Source organism: Xenopus laevis, chromosome 2S (genome assembly GCF_017654675.1).
Source record: "Xenopus laevis strain J_2021 chromosome 2S, Xenopus_laevis_v10.1, whole genome shotgun sequence".
Lineage (NCBI taxonomy): Eukaryota > Metazoa > Chordata > Amphibia > Anura > Pipidae > Xenopus > Xenopus laevis.
Window position 1 is genome coordinate 94,998,523 of NC_054374.1, and position 25,699 is coordinate 95,024,221.

Below are 25,699 nucleotides of genomic sequence, written 5' to 3' on the forward strand. Positions count from 1 at the left end.
GACTATTTTTCTAAAAATTTAATATCAATGATTAATTAGTTTTGTTTACCAGTAGCAGTGGTAAGTCATGTTGCCAACGTATAAACTCTTATGGGGGAATGTAATATGTTTAATTAGAGCAAAAAACATGCGCAAAGACCATTGCAAATGTTAGTGACCATGTTTACATCCTCTTTTTATGACATTCGCAGTGTATGAAATACAATTTCGCAAACCATGTCATGCAACAAAATATTTAATGTAACTCCAAAGCAGGTGTTAACGCTACCCTTTTTGATTTTACATTGCGAGCAGCACTAAACATTCGCAAAAACACCATTTCAAACATTGCTTGTGGTTTTTTATTACATTCCCCCTTTAGGGTAGGGACACACTGGGCGATTTGGGGAGTTTTAGTCGCCTGGCGACTAATCGCCGCGACTTTTCTCCCCGAATGCCTCCCCTCGCTCTGCGCCTGGCTAGAATGAAAAATCGCCTGCGCTAATCACACGCGGCGATTCGTTTTCCGAAGTCGCCCGAAGTTGCCTCACGAGGAAACTTCGGGCGACTTCGGAAAACGAATCGCCGCGTGTGATTAGCGCAGGCGATTTTTCATTTTAGCCAGGCGCAGAGCGAGGGGAGGCATTCGGGGAGAAAAGTCGCGGAAAGTCGCGGCGATTAGTTGCCAGGCGACTAAATCTCCCCAAATCGCCCAGTGTGTCCCAGCCCTTATAGTTTGAGACACTTCTCAGCAAAGTGCTGTGTGAGTCTTTTAGCAATGCTGTGTTGGTTCACAGACATAAACTTCCATGGCAGTTTATGTATAGAAATGTATATTGGTTCCTATATTTTGTACTAATGCTAAATATCTACTTGCTGTGCTTTTTTGGTACGTGTCATTATCAATGTTATCAATTATATCTGCTACTTTCCTGTGTAAAGCAACAGTATACTCATTTCTGAAGGGATTCCAAAGATATTGTGAAGCCCGTTTCACTGTTTTGTAAAATATTCTTTTAAGCTGTTGTAACAGAAATCCAACACTAGGGAGCAGAATGTGATTGTGTTTTGTATCTGTAAGGCATTTCTGTGCTGAAATCAATTTTAGATTGCGTTCATAGTTACTCAAAATAGCCCTTTATTATGTATCAGTGTTCCTGCTGTTTGCTTTGAGGAGCATCTGGCTTTCAGAAATATCTAAAATATTTATACAGTAGGTTTGGAAAAATATGCTACATGTGTGCCATTGTGTATGTACTTACATAAATGAATATGTTTTGTTTTTAAGAACAAGTTTTTTTGGTGTTTGCACAGAACTCTGCCATTTTAATTTTGTCAAATACAGCTTACAATTTAGTGGTGTTCATGCTAATTCTTGATTCCATCATTACGCCATGTAATTGGCTACAAAGCAGTGTGTTCATGGAGAGAATGTGCTTATTGTTGCAATCTCTTGGCAAACAATGCTGACTCATAGGATTGTGGTGTTGTTTCAGTTGCAGCACAGCAGCATGGAATACCTGCTCACCTGTTTTACACCACAGTAGCTTACAATTCCTCTGATTTTATTACTGCTACAGGCTCCGTTATCCGGAAACCCGTTATCCAGAAAGCTCTGAATTATGGAAAGTTCTCCATTTTATCCAAATAATCCAAATTTTTAAAAAATGATTTCCTTTTTTTTTTTTATAATAATTAAACAGTACCTTGTACTTGATCCAAGCTAAGATATAATTAACCTTTATTGGAAGCAAAACTAGCCTATTGGGTTTATTTAACATTTAAATGATTTCCTAGTAGGCTTAATGTATGAAGATCCAAATTAAGTACATATCTGTTATCTGGAAACCCCCAGGTCCCAAGCATTCTGTATAACAGGTCCCATACCTGTATTACTTTTACATAAACTGCTTTTGTATAAGTGAACATGGGTATTGTGATGCTGCCTTCATGTTTTCAAATATTGCTAAGTGATGTTTCTGTTGCTGTTAATATACTCCCCAGAACGACTCATGCCTCAGTTTAAGGTCGTTATTTGCAATTTGTTTTCATAAAGGTACTTTCTTAACATTAAACACTGCAACATTTATAATACATGTTCAATTTCCCTTTACATCTACTAATAGGCAATAGCAAAAAAATAAAAATTGTGTCCAGCTGGCAGACACAGATCAGATAGAATGGCATGCAGTTCCAAAACTGTTTAACCAAACATGCGACCCGACCCGTGTGTTGCTTAAAAGAATCTTTTTTTCCAGTCTCAGTCTGACTGCCGTTATGTGTAACCAGTATATGAGCAGATTGGGCATGTGTACCAAGAATTAAAAGAGAAAGTTCACCTTCACTTTGCTTTCTATTACTATTATGTCAGGCCCCCAATTGTTTAATCTGTTACAGTTTGATATGTTAGTTGATACATTACTCAGCAGCATCAGTGAATATTAGCAACTAAAGTATTCAAAAGTTGAAACAGCTGGTTTGTTATAAACTACTTTGAAACGTCAACTTTAAAGGAAAAATAACCCCAAGCTTATAATAGGCAGGTACTGACTCACATGGAAACAAGTTTTTTAATCCACAATGCAGCACTTGTTTCCAGAATTCTAGCATTTTTGTGGGTTCCTGAAAAATTGCCCCTTGCTATTTACGTGTTGCACCAATATAGACACAGATCAGCACTGATTTGGTACTTTGTTTGCATGTTGCAAATTAAGCAACTTTACCTGTATTTGTATCATACTGATGTCTCTTCTGGTGCAATTAATGTCCAATTCACATGGTGTAAGTCAGTGCTAGCTGTTGGCACAACTCTACTGTAACCCTGGACCTACTGCCATATCAAAGTTGGCAGCTAGGTGTGTCAGTGATTATTATCATAATTTTATATATGTTTTAATTATATGTCCTTACATTTTGTCTTATTTTAGAACATGAGCACAGTGAAAATGTTTTTGCATCTTTTTCATTCTTGTAACATGGCAGAGTAACAATAATAATGAGTAAATTATCTGCAACAGTGAAAGCATTGTGCGCCTGTTGCCACTTAAACATGATCAATTATTCAGTGTTCTTTGCACTTTACTTCACCACCCCTGAGAACATTATACTAGAAAAAGGAAACATTGCAAGGTAGTAAGAGAGCTTTTGGTGTTTCTTAAACAAAACACCCCAACAACAATGGTTTATAAAAATAACATTTATAAATGGGGATAGTAATATTGGCCTTGGCCTTTGCCTTTGCGAACACTTTACCCCTCACTAGACAGTAGTTTAGTGACAGTAGGATTGTGAATTTGTTGTTTCCCATAGTGAACAGTGTATGTAATAAAACTTTAATGAAAAGTTATCACATTTGCTCCAAAAGTTTACGTCACCTTCAAGCAAGGTTCTAAATGCGCAATTAAGATTCGAGATGCAAAAAAGCATAATAAAGAATCGCAAATGTGTCCTCTTTGCAAATTTTATTACATTCCCCCTCCCGAAGGATTTTATATGACAAGATCATCTTATATAGGTTTTTATATATGCTTCTCCTCCTTGTCTCTCACAAATATCTGGTGTCTAACCTTTATGTACATTTGTCTACATCTAAACTTTCGTTTTCAAAATTAATAGTATTTTCTCGGAGGAATAATATTTTATTTGGTATGGTTTACCAAGAATTCTATATATTTTCAGGCCGATTTGCTTTGGATACGGCCAATGACACAATACAGAGGCTGCTGAGGCAATTACTATACTGTATGTTGTTTTTTGGGTTGCACTCCATGTTATACCTAAAACTGTGTCCTTTGTAAATGAGCATTGATGCTTATAAAGTTTATTGCCAAACTACAGGGCACCCAAAAAGCAGAAGCACTCTTTTTTGAAATATATCATAGCCCAAGAAGGTTGGGGGAGGGGTTCATTTTTTTCCTCTAATTAAATATCATCTCTTGTTTGTAGTGCATCATGCAAAATTAGGATATTATGCTGCATATAGAGAATTCTGTCATTATTATCATTATTATGATAATGTTAAACTCCAAAACTCATTGTAACCCTGAATAGGAAATTATGCATGTGTTAATCCTCCGTAGTATCATGCAAGAAGTGCAGTTGGAACAATATCTAAACAATATCTTACTTGTTCCCAGCATGCAACTATTAAAACATCAATTCAGTGAAACTTAGAAATGATCATTAATGGCTCAGTGCTGAGAAACAATGGAGAATACATCACGCAGCTAGCCTGTAATTACCATCCTATGCACTTCTCCAGTGAAAGCATATTAGGCTGACACTTTAATTACACTTGTTTCACTGAGAATTTATGCATTGATCTTTCTTATTGCTTTGAAGTTGTTTAGTTTTTGTACACTGATCTACAAGGCAAGGGCTGAGTCTGATGCCACTATGCTGCATTATTCATTATTTACATCCACACCCACCCTGTTTTACATTACTTTATTCAAGTATCTCTGTTTTAAAAGGATTTTAGTATATTAAGCAATGTGAATTCTCAAAATCACACCTGCAGAACCTTTACTACTAGGCATCAACTAGGATTTCAAGTTGGGTTTTCTTATAGTTACTGTATAACTACTGTGTTCTTTTTGTCTTCTGGTAAAATTGCTATTTATATATAAAACATTTTATTATTTGATTATGTCTGTGTAAGCTCAATCTTTTTGCTTTCAGTGTATAGTCATGAAAGGCAGTGCAAGAAATAAGGACCATTCTACTGAAGGAGAAGGAGCTGGAAAACGACCAAAGAGAAAGTGCCTGCAATGGCACCCACTGCTTGCAAACAAAATCCCTGACTTTTCTGAAGAAGATGAGGAAGAAGAGGACGAAGAAGATATTGATAAAGTAAGTATTTCATGTTAAAGTATTTAGATAGCATGGTGTATTTTGCTATGGTAAGCAAACTTGTCTAATGAGAATTTAAAATGAACTTATTGAAATTAAGTTGACATTCATTATTACCTACAGTAGTCAATCACTTCAAGGTGGGCATATTGGTAAAAGATCTGCTTCTTTGGCAACTCCTCCAAAATGAGCATGTATGGCCACCTTAAATCTGCTCTGGCATGAGTGATTCAAGGACAATGGTTTAGTTTTGACACAGTGGAGAATCTGAGTCAAAACTGCAATCCATAGATAAATTCTAAACCTTAACACACCAGTAAAAAAGCACAGACATTGTCAAGAATTAGGTGAGATGCTCAATGTGGGTGACAGATTACGTGGGAAGTTCATGACCAGAAATGACATTACCGATGGGTGATGCTACTGTGTAGTACAGTACTGAGTAGGCGGAAATGCTTACAAGTTTGGGAGGCTTTCTTCCAGTGCATTGTTTTGTGTGCAATTAGCATATATTGAAAAAGCGCCCTTTTACTGAACCGCTTATTATTTTAGGGCATAGATGTATCTGTCCTATAAAAAGCGTACCAATACAAGATTGCTGTACCATACCCCAAAAAGTGATCTCACAACAGCAGGGCTGCTAGAAGATATTTCAACTACTTTTTCCTCTGAGCCTATTGATGCGGTTGCAGGCAAGAATGGAAAGATGCTTGTTCAATTCTAGGAAGCAGCTTAGCATAATTCTACACAATTAACAGCTAAAGGTGAATAACTCTACAAATAGGGTCTGTCCTTTCCTTCTTTAAAGGGATACTGTCATGGGAAAAAAACATTTTTCAAAATGAATCAGTTAATAGTGCTGCTCCAGCAGAATTCTGCACTGAAATCCATTTCTCAAAAGAGCAAACAGATATTTTTATATTCAATTTTGAAATCTGACATGGGGCTAGACATATTGTCAATTTCCCAGCTGCCCCAAGTCATGTGACTTGTGCTCTGATAAACTTCAATCACTCTTTACTGCTGTACTGCAAGTTGGAGTGATATTACCCCCCTCCCTTCCCCCCCCCCCAGCAGCCAAACAAAAGAACAATGGGAAGGCAACCAGATAACAGCTCCCTAACGCAAGATAACAGCTGCCTGGTAGATCTAAGAACAACACTCAATAGTAAAAATCCATGTCCCACTGAGACTCCTTCAGTTACATGGAGAAGGAAAAACAGCAGCCTGCCAGAAAGCATTTCTCTCCTTAAGTGCAAGCACAATTCACATGACTGGGGCAGCTGGGAAATTGACAAAATGTCTAGCCCCATGTCAGATTTCAAAATTGAATATAAAAAAATCTGTTTGCTCTTTTAAAAAATGGATTTCAGTGCAGAATTCTGCTGGAGCAGCACTTTTAACTGATTCATTTTGAAAAAAAACATGTTTTCTGATGACAGTATCCCTTTAAGGCAGAAGAAAAAAATTTACTCAGTAGGGGAACATTATATAGAGGGGGGAGTTTCTTTTTTTTATACTTCTGTCCTTCCTCCAGAGCTCAAGGAATACTTAACCCCGTACTGACAGAAAGGACCACTGGAGAGAAATAGTTTTTTTGGAGGTACAGTACTAGGTAAACAGATTAGAAAAGTAATTGTATAAGTTTCAGTTGAGTCAGGTGCTAAACTACACAAAGGCAGTAGCACTATTAACTGATGCGTTTTGAAAAAAAACATCTTTTCCGATGACAGTATCCCTTTAAGGCAGAAGAAAAAAATGTACTCAGTAAGAGAACATTATATAGAGGGGGGAGTTTCTTTTTTTTTATTCTTCTGTCCATCCTCCAGAGCTCAAGGAATACTTAACCCCGTACTGACAGAAAGGACCACTGGAGAGAAATAGTCTATTTGGAGGTACAGTACTAGGTAAACAGATTAGAAAAGTAATTGTATAAGTTTCAGTTGAGTCAGGTGCTAAATTACACAAAGGCAGTTACCATTAGCTACCTATAGCTACAATCAGCAAATAATTAGTCTACTAATTGCAGTCTGCTTCCAGTTAAAAAAGATCTAATTTGAAACACAAAGATCTAATGTTGCTATGGGCAAATGCGCTGGTGTAGTTATAGTAAATCAGCCTCTGTAGTTCATCCATGGCAATGCAATAATAAATTCTGATTCTGACATGGTCAGATATTTACCTATATTAGTAGTCAGTGTAGACAATATTTTTATTTTAAACGAATGATTAAAGTTCTACGGTAATGTAAAATTCCAGCAGCTCAGAACTCATGGTGGGTTAGTGATTGTGTAACTATTAGAGCCAGATTCTGACTTATATTGTCTTTAAAGGTCCAGCTTCTTGATGGCGATGGTCTTGAAAATGATGAAACAGAAGACAATGAGACTAGTGAGCAAAGAGCTCGCAGGCCAATGAATGCTTTCCTCTTATTTTGTAAACGTCATCGCTCTCTAGTGCGTCAGGAACATCCTCGTCTGGATAATCGCGGTGCTACAAAAATACTGGCAGATTGGTGGGCCTATCTCGACCCTAATGAGAAGCAAAAGTACACAGATATGGCTAAAGAGGTTTGTAAAACACATTTATTTCAAGAATGTATTAAGGTCATTCAAGTGCAATGGCTAGACAGATTGTTAAAAATAATAAAGTATATTATTTTTATAATATTTATTGCAAATTACCCTACTTATTTTAAAGGGGTTGTTCACCTTCAAACTCTTTTTTTCAGTTTGGTTTCAGATAGTTCACCAGAAATAAGTAATTTTTCTAATTACTTTCTATGGTTTTTTTATAACTGTTTTTCTATTATTGAAGTGTAAAGTCTCATTTTTCAAATGTTGATACATTTGTTATCTTTTGCCCTACTGAACAGAATCTATGAGTTTCATTAAAAGCAGCTGTTAGAATTGGTGTAATATTATCCACAGATGCTGCTGAGAAATGTGTCAACTAATGCAGCAAACTGTAACAGTTCAGAATATGCACCTGGATCACTGAGCTGCTAGACAGAGACAGGAACATTTAAATTATAAATTTTGGGAAAACCGTAAAAAATAAAAGATGGAAAGCAATTGAAAAAAGTTTTTGTTTATGGTGAAACATCTGGAAACAACTGAACTGAAAAAGTGTTTGGAAGGGGAACAACCCCTTTAATTTATTCATAATAGCTCTTGTCAGACTAATTTAATTGCCTTCTTTGAGGTGGTAAGCAGGAACCTGGACTCTGGGATGGCAGAGGATGTAATCTACTTTGACTTTGCTAAAGTATTTTTAAGGAATCTTGGTCTGTAACATAATATTTGTACTTGACTGATCGCAGGATAGATTACAAAGAGCAGTGGTAAATGGATCATTTTCTAATTGGACTATTGTGGTTAGTGGAGTACAGAAGGGGTCTGTCCATGGCCCTTTGCTTTCTAACTTGTTTATTAATGAATTTGGGTTGGGCATTGAAAGCACTGTTTCTATTATTGCTGATGATAGTAAACTGTAAAAACTATATGTTCCATGCAGGATGCTGCCACTTTGCAGAGCCATTATGCACTTTGGAAGAAAAACATAAATTAATGTAGATTCATTCTGAATATTATTCTGGGCAGTGTCATTCAGTGGCTACTAAAGCAAATTAAGTACTGTCTTGCAAAAAAAGGACATTATCTTAAAGAATGAAAGCATGGCAGATTTAAACTATGAGAGTAGACTGTCAGTGCTAGGGTCATTTTCTTTGGAGAAAAGGCACGTGTGAGAGGACATGACTACTCTTTACAAGCACATTAGTGGACATTATAGACACATAGTGGAGCATTTTACCCATAGAACAGATCGGTGCACAAAAGATGGTTCTTCGCAGGGAAGACATTAAGGTTGTAGAATGCCCTGCCTTGTGATGTTGTAACGGCTTTCTATTAATGTTTTTAACAGTGACTTGTGTGTTTTTTCTGAACAAGCATAATATACAAAGCTATTGTGATCTTATGATCTACAGTTATTTTAGTGGAGGTCAGGTGGTGTCCAAAAAGTAGATCGGAATCTACCAGTAGACCTTTAGCTGGGGATCAGTAGATCTCAAGACACGTCAACAAACAGCTTGTCTATATCACCCTCCTGTTTCATACTTTTCTTCTCAGATATTTATTATGTTATGTTACATAAGATATAGTTGTTTGTTAAGTAGCAATATACATTTTCTCATAAATTCTTATTTAAGTCATATTTTCCATGGAACATAATGCTAACAATGGTTTTATGTAAATCATAATGAGACAACATCACTATGGGGTATATTTATAAGAGATTGAAGATAGAGATTGCCACAGTCCTCTAGAGTGAAATTCCACCACTCTTCATTCATTTCTAAAGGGCAATGTCTAAAGGTCACTATTCCAATCCTTCTAGATCGCTCTGCAACCTTTGACACAGTTGACCACACACTCCTCCTAGAAATTCTACACTGAGCTGGCATTCATGACACTGCTCTTTTATGGTTTACATCTTATCTGTCTGACTGTTCCTTTAAAGTTGCCTTCTCTAACTCTACTTCTACTATATATATATTTAGACTGTAAGCCCTACGGGGTAGGGTCCTCTAGCCTTTTGTTTCCTTGACACTGAGCACTTAATCTTTATTGTAATTATATTTTTTATATTTATGTGAATTGTATTTCTCATATTCCACTTATTGTTACTTTTTATTCCAAAGACCCCTAGTTTGTTACTACTAATTTATTGTTTTGTTGTACAGTGCTTTGCCCTCAAGGAGCGCTTTACAAATAAAAATATACATACATACATACATACATGTTCCCTCTCTCTCTGTCGGAGTTCCTCAAGGCTCTGTTCTAGGCCCTCTGCTGTTGTCGCTCTATACAACTTCGCTAGGAAAACGTATTCAGTCGTTTGGACTTCAGTACCACCTTTATGCTAATAACACCCAACTCTACTTGTCTACTCCAGATCTTTCTAATTCTGTCCTTTCCCAAGTTACAGACTGTCTCTCTGCTGTCTCCTCCTGGATGTCACAACGCCACCTGAAACTGAACTTTTCAAAAACAGAACTCTTTATATTTCCTCCAAGATCTTCCCCTGTCCCTCAGATATCACTCACAGTAAACAACACCACCTTTCATTCCACCACACAAGCACGCTGCCTAGGAGTTATCCTAGATATCCTGCCTTCTCTAACTCTACTTCTACTATATATATTTAGACTGTAAGCCCTATGGGGTAGGGTCCTCTAGCCTTTTGTTTCCTTAACACTGAGCACTTAATCTGTATTGTAATTATATTTTTTATATTTATGTGAATTGTATTTCTAATAATGCACTTATTGTTACTTTTTATTCCAAAGACCCCTTGTTTGTTACTACTAATTTATTGTTTTGTTGTACAGTGCTTTGCCCTCAAGGAGCGCTTTACAAATAAAAATATACATACATACATACATACATTCTAATTCTGTCCTTTCCCAAGTTACAGACCGTCTCTCTGCTGTCTCCTTCTGGATGTCACAACGCTACCTGAAACTGAACTTTTCAAAAACAGAACTCTTTATATTTCCTCCAAGATCTTCCCCTGTCCCTCAGATATCACTCACAGTAAACAACACCACCTTTCATTCCACCACACAAGCTCGCTGCCTAGGAGTTATCCTAGACTCACATCTGTATTTTCACCACACATTCAAACACTTGCAAAATCTTGTCGTATTCAACTTCGCAACATTGCCGAATATGACAATATCTCAGTTCAGAATCAACTAAAACACTGATTCAGTCTCTCATCATCTCCCCCCTTGATTACTGCAACCTACTTCTCGCAGGTATTCCAACAAGTCACCTTTCACAACTCCAATCTGTTCTAAATGCAGCCGCTAGACTCATTCATCTCGCCGCTCAACATCAGCTGCTCCCATATGCATGTCCCTTCACTGGCTCCCACTTTCCTCTAGAATCAAATTCAAATTACTAACACTCACTTTCAAGGCCCTAAATAATGAAGCCCCCCCTATATTTCATCTCTGATCTCCAAATACTCTGCTTCACGCAACCTTCATCACGCAACCTTCACTCTGCTTCTGATCTTCGCCTCTCTTCTCCTCTCATCACTTCTGCCCATTCTCGTCTACAAGACTTCTCTCGGGCTTCTGCTTTTCTCTGGAACTCTCTGCCTCGAGCTGTCAGACTTTCTCCTTCTTTACAAACTTTCAAGCACTCCTTAAAGACCCACCTGTTTAAAGAAGCTTATTCAATGTACCTTAATCAATCAATCATTGCTGTATCAAAAATCACAAACTGTTTCTAAAATCCTAATGTCTCAATTGTACCCTAACCTTTACTTTATAAACTCTAATTTGTAGGGCCCTCTAATCCTATTGTACTCTGTAACCTTTGTTTATTATCCCCCATTTATTCCCTTTTTGGTATAACTAAGGTAAAGCACTGCATATCTTGTCGGCCCTATATAAATAAATGATGATGATTTCTTTGGGATTTTTAAAATAGTATTTATCAATGGGTGTATGTGAAAGTTCATCCTTTGATAAATATACCTTTCAAAATCCAATAGAAATGAATGGAGAGTGGCGGAATTTCACTCTAGAGGACTGTGGCAATTTCTAACTTCACTCTTTGATAAATATAACCCTAAACGTAGACCTTGCATTAGAACAATATGGGAGCTCCTGGTGTAGGTATTGGGCTATATACAGTATTTTATTTATATATATATATATATATATATATATATATATATATATATATATATATATATATATATATATATATATATATATATATATATATATATATATATATATATATATATATATAAAGTCTGAACTTGATGGACTTTTTTCAACCCAAATTTACTATGTTGCTATGTAAGTTTTGTCATTAATTCCTTTTTCTCTTTTTAAGTACAAAGATGCATTTATGAAAGCAAATCCAGGGTACAAGTGGTGTCCTACAACTAATAAACCAGTGAAAGCCCTTTCACCTACTGTAACTACCAGGAAAAAACTGTGGGCCTTTAGCTCAGAAACTGTTAAAGATGCTTCAAGTCCCAAGAAAGTCCCAGAAGAAGATGAAATGCCACAGCTTAATTTTAGTATTGCAGGTGAGTTATAAAGTTGCAATCCTACAATTTTATACATGCATTCTGGGGTTAATGCAATACAATTAGTTTGAAAGCAATGTCTCATTCAGTGCTAAAAGTTATTAGATTTGTTTGTGGCCATACACGGCCAATAAAATCTGCATATTTGACCCAGGTGTGAGGGCTTTGAGGAGGCATGTCTGACCAATGTTTGGCTGAAAATCAGGCAAGTTTGGGAATTCCCATTCTGGGAAAATCATGCTGTAAATTATGTTTTTTAAAAAGTAATTTGTGTTCTATTGTGACACACTGTTGAAATTATCAGTGTCTTGGATATTACTGATAGGTACACAACTCAGTTTACCATGTAAGTAAAACATTAACAGAAATACTTTAGTTTAAAATGTGCTGTACATTATTGCTCTAATCAAGCAATAATGTCATTTCGAAGTGTTAGCTGGCTTTGTTTTATAGTGTATTTATATATATAATATATAGTCTGTCTTTTTACACACCATTGTAACATTGAGCCACTGTTCTTTGTTCAACTGCTTATGTTCCACAGATTATAGAGTTACACCATTCCAACTCTGTGAATTTGCACTATATATACGTGTGTAGAGGGGGTACTTTATTCACTATATATATATAGATATATATATATATATATATATAGATATATATATATATATATATATAGATATATATATATATATATATATAGATAGATATATAGATATAGATATGTGAAAGGAAATTTTACTGACACTTTAAACTCAAATGAGAGAAGTACAAGATGGTTTGCCATCTGACTAACTAAAGATGTAATACTCTAAACCAGATCCCACACAAATGGGAGGACTGAGTATGCTGCTTCTTGCTGGTGAACATGCCTTGACTTCTCACAGGGATAATGCTGTGACTGGAAGAATGGAACATGTATTAAGTGACCCTGAGGTAGGGAATTATATTTGTTTTTCTCTCTTCAATCTCTTCAATTCTCTTGCAAATTAAGTATATAAACATCAGCATATTCTGTTATCACTTAGTCACAATGTTACTAAAAATGCACTCAGTGAGTATCAAATGCAAATCATATGTTTATTTTGGGTGCTAATTTTGTATAAATCAATTGCACAAGAATGATCTTTTTTGTAGGCACACCCATGTGCCATAAGTATCATATTAGGGTTATGAAGCCATCCATGCAAGTTGGTAGCTGTTATCACAGTGGGATTTTAGTTTTCACATATGATCATCCCTATTGGCCAGTTAAGATGTGTGCTGTTGATTCTATTTCTCTCTGTTGGAGGTACAGAGGACAATGGACCTTCTGTTATAGGGTTCTAAAAATAATATGAGACTTGTGATGGCTAAAGGAGAAGTAAACCCAAATATTACATTTTGCATAATGAAAGCATGGGACCGGTTGCCTAACATTGAAGTTAAGTATTGCCAATGATGGTACTCACAGCAGCCAATTAGCAATTTCATTTGACCATTCACAATTTAGAAAACAAAAGCGAAAATCGAATTGGTCATTATAGGCAACAGCAATGGTGATATATATTTCCAAAATGTGTAAACCAGTTCTGTACTGGTAAGCAACTTTCCAGAATGCATTAATTACAAATCAGTGATATTTAAGTTATTTGTAAATACTTCTGCTATTAAAAATAGTATCTGTCCTCCCCTTCTATACTCTGTACTGCTAGTCCAGACATGTACCACAGAAACATTTAAAGAATATTTCGCTCACTCCCAGCCAAGACTCTAGTTCCAACAATTCCTTGCAAACTTTTTTTTTTCCTTACATTTCTGTTAATTACAGAACATGCAATGCATTGTGTGAGATGCAGCACCAAAAGCTGCTCAGGAAAATGATAAAGTAAGAGTCTGCTTGGTTTTTGTTGCCCGTTATGGTGGAATCCAGATTATGCTGCAAAGTATCAGCCCATGCTGTCGGCTTCTGAGGTTGAAGTGCTGGTGGTTTCTATAGTCTGCCAGTTTTCTTGCTGTTTTCTCATATTCTCGTACAAGTTTGAGGGGTTTCTCCTCAAAATGAGTTGTAATATGTTTGTGATGGTTATCATTCATTCAGGTCATGGTATAACTATAGTAATAAATCAAATCAACTGGACTTGCTGTATTTTTTTTTTTTAAAGACATTTCGCTAGTCATCCGACTGGCTGTCTCAATTCAGAATGACCTCAGTGAGGAGTGCTCGGACTTGTATGTGGGAGAAACCAAACAACCGTTACATCAACGTATTGTGCAGCACAGAAGAGCCAGCTCCTCTGGACAGGACTCCGCTGTGTACCTACAAAGAAAAAGGACACAGATTTAAAGACTGCCAGGTTCACATTCTGGGCAGGGAGAAGGATTGCTGTTTTGGCATCTCTCCAAGACAGTTTAATAACACTTCATAGCTCCAATCATGTTAATACAATCAACACCTTACCATGAGGTATCTGACCCCATGCTGGTTTTACTAAACAGATGATGCTGATTGGAGTAAGATCCCACTGTATTTAACCACAAATATTTGGTACAGGTCATTCTGAATTGAGAAAGCCAGTCGGATGACTAGCGAAACGTCAAAAAAAAAAAAAAATTATATATATATATATATATATATATATAAAATGCAGGGATTGACAGCACTCCAAGGAAATACATCAAGTCAATAATTCATGAAAGTGGAGATTTATTGGTGATCCAACGTTTCTATATATATATATATATATATATATATATATATATATAAATATATATATATATATATATATATATATATATATATATATATATATATATATATATATATATATATATATATATATATAGTGAAAAAGGATTGCGGCACTCACAGGGTTTTAGTGAAAAAACAAAAAATGTTTTATCATTAAGCCTCAACGTTTCGATCCCCCACAGGGATCTTCGTCAGGAGAAAAAACAATCTCCTGACAAAGATCCCTGTGGGGGATCGAAACGTTGAGGTTTGATTTATTACCAGGGTTGGACTGGCCCGGCGAGACACCGGGGAAAAAACATGGTGGGCGCCCAGCTCTTGTGGGCCCCACAGGCCCAGATACGCACCCAGATGCCAGAACCGCAGGCTTCTTCCTGCCTTAACCTCGCTTTATCGGGCGATTGTGGCAAAAAATGGTGCGGCATGGGAGGAGTCGCGGGGGGCCCTAGACAGCAGCCTCGGGCCCCCCAGTCCGACCCTGCTTATTACTATAGATAAACCATGACCTGGATGAATGAGAACCTTTACAACCAGTACCTAGACTGCATAGCTAAAAATCTGTGGAATAGTAAGCTAAGGACTGAAGTAGTTTTAGGATCATTGTGTCGGAAGTTAACATTCAAATAAACGTTTACTGTATTATAGATGGAGCTATTCTTAGCAGCATCTAAATTTCTCTTCATTTTATATTTCTTATCATTTTCAGATTATTATCCTTCTTATTCTGCATCTTTCTGACATTCATCTTAAAATGCTTTCTAGTTGTTGGTATCTAATGGCCCTGGCCTCCAAAAGAATAGATTGGCTACTCTACTATTCATCTTCCATTTTGGCAGCACTGTACAATAAATGGGTGTATACACTGCCTACTTCATATAAAAAGTTACTACCCATTTAACCTGAATGCAAAGTATAACACATATATTTTATCTCTTTAAATTATAGGTTTCTTCAGGTATTTGTCCTTTAACTGAATCAGGGTTTCCCCAGGAAAATAGGAAATCCTCATTATTTCATTTTGATGAGGTACAAATTTTCTTCGTTATATTTATAAATATAAGTAATTACTGTTTATGTTAAGCTTATATTATGTAATATTCATAAAATGTCATTATATTTTTTTGTTATTAGAAACACAATCTAACATTTATTAATGAACTCTAGAATTACATTTGCCACAGTTGTTAGCCTTGTTTGTTCCAAAATCTGGGAAAATAAACTGAATTGACCTGCAGCCTTGTGCTTTTATATGGTCATGAGAGTGTTTAGTGACATTAGTCCTTATATAAATATAGTACAAGTATAGAATCTATTATCCAGAATGCTTGGGACCTGGAGTTTTCTTGATAAGGAATCTTTCTGTAATTTGGATCACCATACCTTAAGTCTGCTAAAAAATCATTTAATAAATAAAGCCCAATAGGATTGTTTTGACACAAATATGGATTTGTAAACCTTAGTTGGAATTGAGTACAAGGTACTATTTTATTATTACAGAGAAAAAGGAAATGCAAATTAAGCTAGTCGCACGTAATCATTTATCCATTTATCCATTTGATAAATCTGCCCAAGTGTAATTGCACACTGTCTCACAGGGGAGATTTTGGCATGGGCAATGCAATTTCCATCAGTGCTTCAGCAACATGATACAGAAAAATCTTCTCTACAAAATTTTTACTCCAGTGGAAAAAATGCCCTGTGTGGCATTAACATACAGAGCATTTCAGTGATGATAGACATAAAGAGTAGCATAATGCACATTTAAATTGGGAAAGAGGCACAGAACTATATCAAGACATTTTGATATCCCAGTGGGCATTGTTATTTCACTTTTCACTGAAGCCAGGATTAGCTGGAAATGTGGATTTCCACTTTGGTATGGGCATCACATAGCATTTATGTATTTAACTGTGAACTAATATAGAGATCCTGCCTTGCTTGAACATGAATACAGTATATAGAGGTATGGGATCCATTATAGGGAAACCCGTTATCCAGAAAGCTTTGAATTAAAGGAAGGGTGTCTCCCATAGACTTCATTTTAATCAAATAATTCAAATTTGTGAAAATTATTTCCTTTTTCTTTGTAATTAAAAACAGTACCAAACATTTGTATTTGGTTTAATGAATGCTTAAATCATTCTTTAGCAGGATTTAAGATATGGAGATTCAAATTACATAAAGACCCATATCCAGAAAACTCCAAGAATTCTGAATAACAGGTCCCATATATATATGAAGACACACACACAGCAAGTAATAGCAGTGTGGAGTTCAATTAGTGAGGTCATTCATTCTGTGAAAAAACAGCTGTCAATTACAGCCCTTATTTAAGGAAGGAAGGAAGGCAGCAAATGTTGTATATGCTGCTTCTCTCTGAAAATCTGAATAAAATGGGTCATTCCAGACATTGTTCAGAAGAACAGCGTACTTTGATTAAAACTTTGATTGGAGAGGGGAAAACATATAAAGAAGTGCAGAAAATGATAGGCTATTCAGCTAAAATTATCTCAAATGCTTTAAAATGGCAACAAAAACCTGAAAGTTGTGGTAGAAAACTGAAAACTACCATTCGAATGTATAGAAGAATACAAAAAATGGCAAAGTCAATGATCAGCTCCAGGAATATCAGAGAAAGTTACCTGTGAATACTGTTACAATTAAAAGACACCTATGTTAAGCCAAGCTATCGACGAGAAGCCCCCACAGTCCCTTTGTTGAAAAAAAGACTTGTTAAAGAGGTTACAATTTGCCAAATAATACATTGAATGGACTAAAGAGAAATGGTGCAACATTTTGTGGACTGATGAAACCAGGATTGCTCTATTTGGGTCTAGAGGCCACAGACAGTTTGTCAGGCAACCCCCAAATACTGAATTCAAGCCACAGTACACTGTGAAGAATGGGAATGATATGGGAATGTTTTTGTTGCACCTATTTATCGCATACCAGGGATTATGGATCAGTTTCAATACATCATAATACTTGACTGGTCATGTTGCCTTATGCCAAAGAGGAAATGTCCTTGAAATGGGCGAGCAACATCTTGGTTCCAGACCAACAACATTGACTTTATGAAGTGGCCAGCCCAAGCCTGGACCTTAAAGGAACAGTTCAGTGTGAAAATAAAAACTGGGTAAATAGATAGGCTACTATAGTTAGTTAGCCAAAAATGTAATGTATAAAGACTGGAGTGACTGGATGTGTAACGTAATAGCCAGAACACTACTTCTTGCTTTTTTTCATGCTATAACTCTGAGTAAGTCAGCGACTTCAAGGGTAGCCACATGGTACATATTTGTTCAGTGAGTTTGTGTAATGGAAAGTAAAGAACTTACCCCACGGGACGTCCAAGATGGCGACCTCCTGCTCCACCATGCGGTTCTTCCTGGTCGTAATATGACTGCGTCAGAAACATGTCACCCCAGGATTAGTCGCCGGCGACGGAATGGACGCCGGCGTCAGAATGTGCGTCGGCGTCAGGACGCCAACGTGAGGACGCCGGCGTCGGCGTCATGACGTCACCGCGTCAGTTTTGGCGCCAACCTTGGACTATTTAATCCCAATTTCCCTTTCAGTCTTTGCCCAATTATAGGTCTATCTTGTATAGTTCCTGGGTGTGATTTCTTGCCATTCTGATTATCTGTGTATCGACTTCTTGCCTGTTTTACGATTCTGATCCTTGCTGCCTGTATTTGACCATTTGCCTGCTTACGACTATTCTTCTGATAAATCCTTTTGTACCGCGAACTTGGTGTTGTTGTCTCCTCCTTGGTCCACACTACAACAGAGCCTTCGGGCCCTGACAGTATAATTGGGCCATAGACCCCTCTGAGGAGCCTCAAGTTCCAACTGATGTCGGCAGAGCCGTTCGTGGATTGGCTTCCCGCATGCACACCTATGAAGCCCAGCAAACCCACTTCGGCCAGGCACTTGAAGCAATCCTGGAGAAATTGTCTGCTTTATCTCCTGTGGCTCCAGTCCCTATGCCGGTTCCTGCAACTCCGCTCCAGGTTTCCGAACCTCGCATCCCTGCACCTCCTCTGTATAGCGGTGATCCGGAATCATGCCGTGGTTTCATCAACCAGTGTGAGATCCAATTCACCCTGCTTCCAGGTCAGTTTGTCTCGGAGCGAGCAAAAGTGGGCTATATTATCACCCGCCTGCAAGGGAAAGCTCTGGAGTGGGCTTCTCCTCTTTGGGAGAAGGAGGATCCGGTAATCGACGATGCCAAGGCCTTCATCCGGGACCTTCGCACTGTGTTCGATGCTCCAGGTCGGGCTACTTCTGCCTCGGCTCGTTTATTCCAGCTGCAGCAGGGGACTCGCTCTGTTCCTGAATACGCCATCGAATTCCGAACTCTCGTGGCAGAAACTTCGTGGAATAATGATGGATACCATGCTGCCTTCTATAACGGCCTGGCGATGCGCATCAAGAATGATCTAGTATCTCGTGAGATTCCTTCTCGATGGGAGGACCTTGTTGCGTTGGCTGTGAAGGTTGACACCCGACAGAGGGAGTTCCAAGTCGAACTTGACAGGGAACGTGCTAGGAAGTTTCCCAGGTTCCAACCCACCCTGGCTCCACGCTTCCAAAGACCCTTACTCCCCAGTCCGGCTTCCAACCTTTTTCCTCCTCCTCCTGCGGCACCTGCTACTTCTTCTCTACCACCTGAAGAACCAATGCAGATCGGACGGGCACGCCTTTCCGAACAGGAGAATCTCCGGAGAAGGGCTGCTGGGTTATACCTCTACTGTGGGGGAAAAGCCCACTTCGCCCAGGAATGCCCAGTGAAGCCGGGAAACTCCAAACCTAGGTAAGCTTGGGGAGACTTACCTGGGTGGAATTTGTTCTCCTCCCCATTCCTCTGCTCAACGTTTTCTTCTTCCTGTTCAAATCCAGTTCGGCTCCAAAAAGATCTCTTCTCAAGCCTTCCTCGATTCTGGTGCTGCAGGCAACTTCATGGATCGTGCCTTTGCTGATGACCATTCCATTCCGCTTCAACCCTTGGCAAACCCTCTTCGACTCCTGGCGATTGATGATCGTCCTCTTTCTTCCGCCCTCATCTCGCAGTCTACGCAGGAACTTTCCTTCAAGGTGGGCACTATGCATTTGGAAAGACTGTCTTTTCTTCTGATCGATTGCCCTTCAACTCCCGTTGTCCTGGGACTGCCTTGGCTGTGTGTTCATAATCCGGTCATTGACTGGTCCTTCTCACAAATTTCCCATTGGAGTCCATTTTGTGTACACAACTGTTTACCTGCTGTTCCTGTTGTCAAAGTTTCTTCAGTGTCTTCAAGTTCTTCTCTCCCTCCTGTGTACCAAGCCTTTTCCGATGTCTTTGATAAGAAGTCTGCTGAGACTCTCCCTCCTCATCGTCCCTATGATTGTCCTATCGAACTTTTACCCGGCTCAATGCCTCCCCGAGGCCGCACTTATCCGCTTTCTCCCTCCGAAACTTCTGCTATGAAGTCTTATATCCAGGAGAATCTTCAAAGAGGTTTTATTTGTCCTTCTACCTCCCCTGCTGGAGCAGGGTTCTTCTTTGTTGAAAAGAAAGACGGTAGTTTGCGGCCCTGCATTGACTACAGGGGATTAAATAAGATCACCGTAAAGAACAGATATCCTCTTCCTCTCATCTCTGAACTTTTTGATCAACTCAAGGGGGCTAGTTTCTTTACCAAGCTGGATCTACGTGGGGCCTACAATCTTATTCGGATCCGTGAGGGAGATGAATGGAAGACCGCTTTCAATACTCGTGATGGCCATTACGAGTATCTCGTCATGCCATTCGGTCTTTGCAAAGCTCCAGCGGTCTTCCAAGAACTAGTCAATGACATTTTTCGTGATCTTTTGGGACAGTGTGTGGTTGTGTACTTAGACGACATTCTTATTTTTTCCAAAAACCTTTTTGATCATCGTTGCCAAGTGTGTGAAGTTCTTTCCAGGTTGAGGAAAAACAATCTTTTTGCCAAATTGGAAAAATGCACCTTCGAAGTTTCTTCCATTCCTTTTCTTGGCTACATCATTTCTCCACAAGGTTTTAAGATGGATCCCGCAAAAGTTTCTGCAATTTTGGATTGGCCCCTTCCTACCAGCGTCAAGGCAGTGCAGAGGTTTATTGGCTTCGCCAACTATTATAGACAATTTATCAAAAACTTTTCTTCCAAGATCCATCCAATTCTTGCCCTGATCCGTAAAGGGAGTAAACCTCAACTCTGGCCCCCTCAAGCTCTCGAAGCCTTCAAGACCCTCAAGGAAGCCTTTTCTTCTGCTCCTATTCTTAGACACCCTGAACCCCTACAACCCTTCTTCATTGAAGTCGATGCCTCTGATGTAGGAGCTGGAGCAGTTCTGTCTCAAAGATCTTCTTCTGACGGTAAACTCCACCCTTGTGCTTTTTTCTCCAAAAAATTTTCTTCCCCTGAGCAGAACTACGATGTGGGCAATCGGGAGCTACTTGCCGTTAAGTTGGCCTTGGAAGAATGGAGACATTTGCTTGAAGGTTCATCTTTTCCAGTGACAATCTTTACCGACCACAAGAACCTTGAATTTATTCAATCCCTCAAGCGCCTCAATCCCCGGCAAGCCAGGTGGGCACTTTTCTTTTCTCGTTTTAATTTTATTATCACCTTTCGTCCTGGCTCCAGAAACAGGAAGGCTGACGCTCTGTCCAGAAGCTTTGCTCCTGAAGATTCCTGCCCCGAAGATCCGGTACCCATTGTGCCCTCTACCAAGATTATTGCTGCCTTGTTTCCCTCCTGTGCCTCTCAGTTACTTTCTGCTCAGTCTTCGGCTCCTGTTGAGACTCCTCTTGGTGTTGCCTTTGTCCCTCCGGAATTTCGTCATGCCATTTTATCCCAATCTCACAGTTCCAAACAGGCTGGTCATCCTGGGATTAAGAAGACAACCGAGCTCTTGTCTTGTTTGGTCTGGTGGCCGACCCTAAGGAAAGATGTCAAAGACTTTGTTTTGTCCTGTTCCACTTGTGCTGTTTCCAAGTCCGGACATTCCCCCCCCAAGGGTTTCCTCTTGCCTCTTCCCATTCCATCTCGACCTTGGACTCACTTGGCGATGGATTTCATTGTCGATCTTCCTGTTTCGTCTGGTCACACTGTCATCTGGGTGGTGATCGACAGATTCAGCAAAATGGCTCACTTCACGCCTCTTCGGAAACTGCCTTCTGCTCCCGAACTCTCTGAACTTTTCATCAAACATATATTTCGTCTCCATGGTTTTCCTGCCGAGATTGTGTCTGATCGGGGGTCCCAGTTTATTTCCAAGTTCTGGAGATCTCTCTGCAAAGCTCTTAACATTTCCCTTCAATTTTCTTCTGCCTACCACCCACAGTCTAATGGAGCCGCAGAACGGGTCAATCAGGCCTTGGAACAGTTTCTTCGTTGTCATGTGTCCTTGTGCCAGGATGATTGGTCGAATCTTCTTCCCTGGGCTGAATTTGCCCACAACAACGCTCTGCATTCTTCTTCCCAGACGTCTCCTTTCTTCTGTGTTTATGGTCTCAATCCTTTGGCTTTTTCCCAGGACCTTCTTCTTACCAATGTGCCTGCGGCCAATGACCAAGCTGCTCACATGTTGGCTATTTGGCATGCTACTGCGGCAAACTTAGAGAAGAGTTGAAGGATTTCTTCCCCTCCATATATTCCTGGTGATAAAGTTTTCCTTTCTACACGCAACATTCGTCTTAAGATTCCTACTCCCAAGCTTGGTCCTAAATTCATCGGCCCCTTCCCTATCATCGAAGTCATCAACCCTGTGGCTGTTCGTCTTCAACTTCCTCCTGAGTTGCGGATACCCAATGTTTTTCATGTTTCCCTGCTTAAACCTGCTATGTCTTGCCCCTCTTCTTCTTCCTCTCCAGCTCCTGTTTTGGTTGACGATCATAAAGAATTTGAAGTCAAAAGAATCTTGGACTCTCGTATTTCCAGGGGCATTCTTCAATATCTTATCGAATGGAAGGGATTCGGTCCAGAGGAGTGTTCTTGGGTGAGAAGCTCTGACGTACATGCACCTGTCCTGGTTCGTAAGTTCCACAGACTTTTTCCTTCTTCCCCTAGCCTCGGTGGTCCTGAGGCCCCCCCTAAGGAGGGGGGTACTGTAATGGAAAGTAAAGAACTTACCCCACGGGACGTCCAAGATGGCGACCTCCTGCTCCACCATGCGGTTCTTCCTGGTCGTAATATGACTGCGTCAGAAACGTGTCACCCCAGGATTGGTCGCCGGCGACGGAATGGACGCCGGCGTCAGAATGTGCGTCGGCGTGAGGACGCCGGCGTCATGACGTCACCGCGTCAGTTTTGGCGCCAACCTTGGACTATTTAATCCCAATTTCCCTTTCAGTCTTTGCCCAATTATAGGTCTATCTTGTATAGTTCCTGGGTGTGATTTCTTGCCATTCTGATTATCCGTGTACCGACTTCTTGCCTGTTTTACGATTCTGATCCTTGCTGCCTGTATTTGACCATTTGCCTGCTTACGAGTATTCTTCTGATAAATCCTTTTGTACCGCGAACTTGGTGTTGTTGTCTCCTCCTTGGTCCACACTACAACAGAGCCTTCGGGCCCTGACAGTTTGTAATTGATCCTCAGGATTCGGCTCATTTTCAAAAGCAACAGATATGACCCATGTGGCCCCCCTCAAGTCTCTGATTGGTAACAGGGTAACCAGTCAGTGGAAACCAAGAGAGCTGAAAAGCAGGAAGTAGTGTTCTGGCTATTATGTTACACACCCAGTCACTCCAGCCTTTATACATTACATTTTTTCTATATTAGAAACATTTTTTATTTTGCACAGCATATCTATTTACACCGTTTTTATTTTAATACTGAACAATTCCTTTGATCTATTAGAAAACTTGTGCGGTGACATAAAAAATGCTGTTTCTGAGGCAAAACCAAGAAATGTAGAAGAATTGTGGAATGTAATAGGTGCCAGAAGTTGGTCCACTGCATGCAACACAGATGTGCAGCAGTTCTCAGAAACCGTGGTTATGCAAAGGAAAGCAAAATCTTGAAACATTTTTATATAGGGAATGTTTGAGTTCGTAAAGAAGAATGCAGACACTGCAATTTTTTGGAACAGCTTAATATTCTCTTTTCTTCACTTTCTGTAAAGTAATAAAACAAATTTGATAAATTTTTCTTAATGTTTTGATTTAGAATAGAATGTGAGTGTTCCCAATGCATTTAAATGTATGGAAATAAAAGCTATTATAAGGAATTTTATGTAATGAAAAATATGTTAACCTCTTTAAACTATGCAATATTAATTCTTAAAAAATATCAGTGTTCATAAGTTTATTTGTAATATAATTGCAATTTAAAACAGTATTTGTTTATTCCATCCGTATACAGTATTTGGTTCTGACTATTAAAACAATGTTGCTGAAATCAGTTTTAGGAGACTGTAAATACAATGTCCATTGTCCTAATTGTTCATTATTTGTTGTCACATAATTTATTTACAAATTCAGAATATTTACAGTTATGTATTATTTTAAGGTATCTTCCAGCACATCACATTCAGATGACCCAGCACCTGCTAAGCAAAGTGAGAAGTCAGCACTTTTTCAGTTTGCTGAGGTATGACATTTTGAAGACCAAAAGTTAAAGGGCTTTTCTAGTCTTCTTTAGAACAGGCTCATAGTTCTACCAATCAACATATTCCTTAAGAGTTTTCCTATTTTTATGTGACTTTTTTATAGATTAGAATGTTATTAGTTATTCATATACAGCGTGTGATAGAACAGATTATTACAGTAGATCAGAAATGTCTCTGCTTATTAGGGTTACCTCTCTAGAAATACAGAGAAAAAAACATGTAAGCAAGGCATGTTTGTTAGTAAGATTCAGTTGGTGGCAATTAAAGGGTTTGCCATGAACATAAAAGTTGTAACTCCACTGAAAGCAAATACCCTTGAAAAGTTGAATTTTCAGCAAATACTAAAATAAAAAAACCAAAAAAACTTGATTAGCTGCTGAATCTGCCAAGCTGCTTATACCTTCTAAATCTTGCTCATATAAAATTCTTTATTCAGGATTGTTAAGTGTTACACATACAGTGTAATACTGTGAGTGTAAATGTTCCTCACAATGTGCGAAAAGCAGAACTGGGAACTATCACTGCTACAGAAGTTCTGTCTTTTCATGTTTATGAGGTTTACAGATATAACATGAGATAAGTTTTTATTTTTGTGCTAAATTTAGTTGCATCCTAATCTATATTGCATTTCAGCACAAAAATACAATTATGCAATATTTGTAACACTGTTCTAAGGCATTAATGTGTTTTCCTTTGCAGATATCTTCAGATACTTCACAGACACAGATTCATTGCGTTGATCCTGCAAAACGTTGTGGGAAGTCTTCCCTTTTCCAGTTAGCAGAGGTAATATATTAATTTGATATTCAGAGGTAATCATTCTAATACATTTGGCAATGGTGGCAAGACTATTGCTGAATAACACATTATTTAATTGTATTTAACATTATTGACAGTGTCCTTATAAACAGTGTTGGCATAGCTTAATGACATTCCATGCTGTTTTTAAACCTTTTACTTTTAGACTAAGTATAAAGTGTTTTATTCAATGTCATCAAAAAAGTGTAGGGTTTATTTACCATTGCCACAGGTGGAAATGCTAGAAACTTAGGAAAGCACTTTGCTGTTTGCATTAAGAAGTAGTCCTACAATATATTCTTACATTTGGCAAAATAATGGTCGTGATGGACCTAAAGTGGCAATATACAGCTATGTTCAGAATGAGTTAAAAATTAGTTAAAAATCCATTATTTTCATTTAAAAACATGTAATTTTTTGTGTCATACTAATCAATGGAGAACAGTGAAACATTTGTTTCTTCCTCTTTGCTTTATAGCATTTAATCAGTTTATAACGTCCTCCTTCTGTACAAGTCTGTAGTGGTGAATAAATCAGGCTCTTCTGATTGTTTGGCCTCTGGGCCAGTGATTGTATCATATGGGGGTGGAGCAGACTGTATCAAC

General features: G+C 38.5%; 1 protein-coding gene across 3 annotated transcripts in view; it reads left to right on the forward strand.

The window, feature by feature from the left end:
• bbx.S (bobby sox homolog S homeolog) overlaps window positions 1–25,699 on the forward strand; it is a 59,325-nt gene that overhangs the window by 20,529 nt on the left and 13,097 nt on the right. For all 3 annotated transcript variants that reach the window (XM_041584132.1, XM_041584131.1, XM_041584133.1), the window contains exons 3-9: window positions 4,660–4,830; window positions 7,164–7,400; window positions 11,748–11,946; window positions 12,767–12,882; window positions 15,623–15,703; window positions 24,197–24,277; window positions 24,996–25,082. In XM_041584132.1, the coding sequence (XP_041440066.1) occupies window positions 4,669–4,830; window positions 7,164–7,400; window positions 11,748–11,946; window positions 12,767–12,882; window positions 15,623–15,703; window positions 24,197–24,277; window positions 24,996–25,082 (963 nt within the window). In that variant the 5' untranslated portion in view covers window positions 4,660–4,668. The remainder of the gene's footprint in view (window positions 1–4,659; window positions 4,831–7,163; window positions 7,401–11,747; window positions 11,947–12,766; window positions 12,883–15,622; window positions 15,704–24,196; window positions 24,278–24,995; window positions 25,083–25,699) is intronic.